General features: G+C 31.2%; 1 protein-coding gene across 1 annotated transcript in view; it reads right to left on the bottom strand.

Annotated features, from left to right (window-relative positions):
- LOC107557722 (signal-induced proliferation-associated 1-like protein 2) overlaps window positions 1-1,371 on the bottom strand; it is a 184,663-nt gene that overhangs the window by 60,016 nt on the left and 123,276 nt on the right. Inside the window, exon 9 of the mRNA XM_016241243.1 lies at window positions 313-422. Coding sequence (XP_016096729.1) covers window positions 313-422 — 110 coding nt within the window. The remainder of the gene's footprint in view (window positions 1-312; window positions 423-1,371) is intronic.

Consider the following 1,371-nt stretch of genomic DNA (forward strand, 5'->3'; position numbering starts at 1 on the left):
AAAAAACATCGTCTTATATTCGGGTCAATACGGTAAATACAAATTGTTAGTGTTTATGGCTGTCTTAATGTCTTCATTTTTAAATGTTAAACCATCAAGTTTCTATTTTTTATAACAAGTTTGTGTTGTTTTCAAATGTGGTTTTATTCAGATTAATCAAGCAGCCCTAAAAATAACCATTTTTTTGTTTTCTTCTTCCCAGCATTTTACCACGTAATAATCTGCAGTATCCTTTCAGTGCAGTGGCTAATGTCTGTCTGCGCTTCAGTGTTTGGAAGGATCTGCGTGAAGCTGTGGATGTGTGAATGGCACCTGCAGAGCGTGTCCTCTCCAGAGTCGGCTCTCTCTCCCGCGGTATCTCCCCGTCTCCCAGCATGCCCTGGGCTTCAGCCGAGCGCTCGTGGAGCACAGGAGACTGACACCTGCGGGCGAGACCGGCTAGAGCTCAGACTCAGGGGAACGGCCGAAATGACTTCGATCAGATGAGGATGATGAAAAGATTTTTTCTGGGATATTCATCTTTCGTTGCAGTGCACAGATGTAGAGTTGGATTAAAACACCTCAAAGTCGCCACGTTTGAGGACACGCTAAAAAAACGTCCAGCCTTAATGGGATTGGTTATAGAAAAACATGGGATATTAATAAGAATTCAACAAAGTCTGGTAATGAAATGTGTGAAGATCCTATGGCTCACGCCTGCAGATGTTTATAGTTTTTGTCAATGCTGGACGAGACGTGTGACTTAAAATCAAGTACTAATTACTTTTATTAAATTAGTAAATTATCAATTACTCTGCCTGAAAATTAATTAGGTTACACATTACTTATGAATTAATTTCTAAAAACGCAAATCAATTTACGTCAATTTACGTGGACAACACGATTTACTATATAAAATTAAATAAAAATGTGAAATAATAATTTATTACATTAAATAATATTAATATTAAATAATATATTTTATAAATATGTATAAATGAACAAATGCTACTTTATTAATACATCTATTAATACATTAAGAAAATATTCAATAAACAAAATAAATACTAAATAATATTTTTTAATTCATTTATAAAACCCGAAACAATATATATATAAGATGGACAATATGACCAAATTGATACTTTGATAAACAACAAATAATATTAATAATATTAGTATTATTTAAAATTAATAATGAACTAATGTTTATATTAATACATTAATACTAATTAAACTACTAAATCACATTTATGGTGAAATTATCAAAACAATGTTACTAACTAACAAATTTATTGGTTGATTTATTTATTTACATTAATTGAATTTTTGACCAATCCACTGATGCTTAAATTAAACTAAATGAACACTGACTAATATTTGATAAAAAAA

Source organism: Sinocyclocheilus grahami, unplaced genomic scaffold (genome assembly GCF_001515645.1).
Source record: "Sinocyclocheilus grahami isolate Dianchi unplaced genomic scaffold, SAMN03320097.WGS_v1.1 scaffold616.1, whole genome shotgun sequence".
Classification (NCBI taxonomy): domain Eukaryota; kingdom Metazoa; phylum Chordata; class Actinopteri; order Cypriniformes; family Cyprinidae; genus Sinocyclocheilus; species Sinocyclocheilus grahami.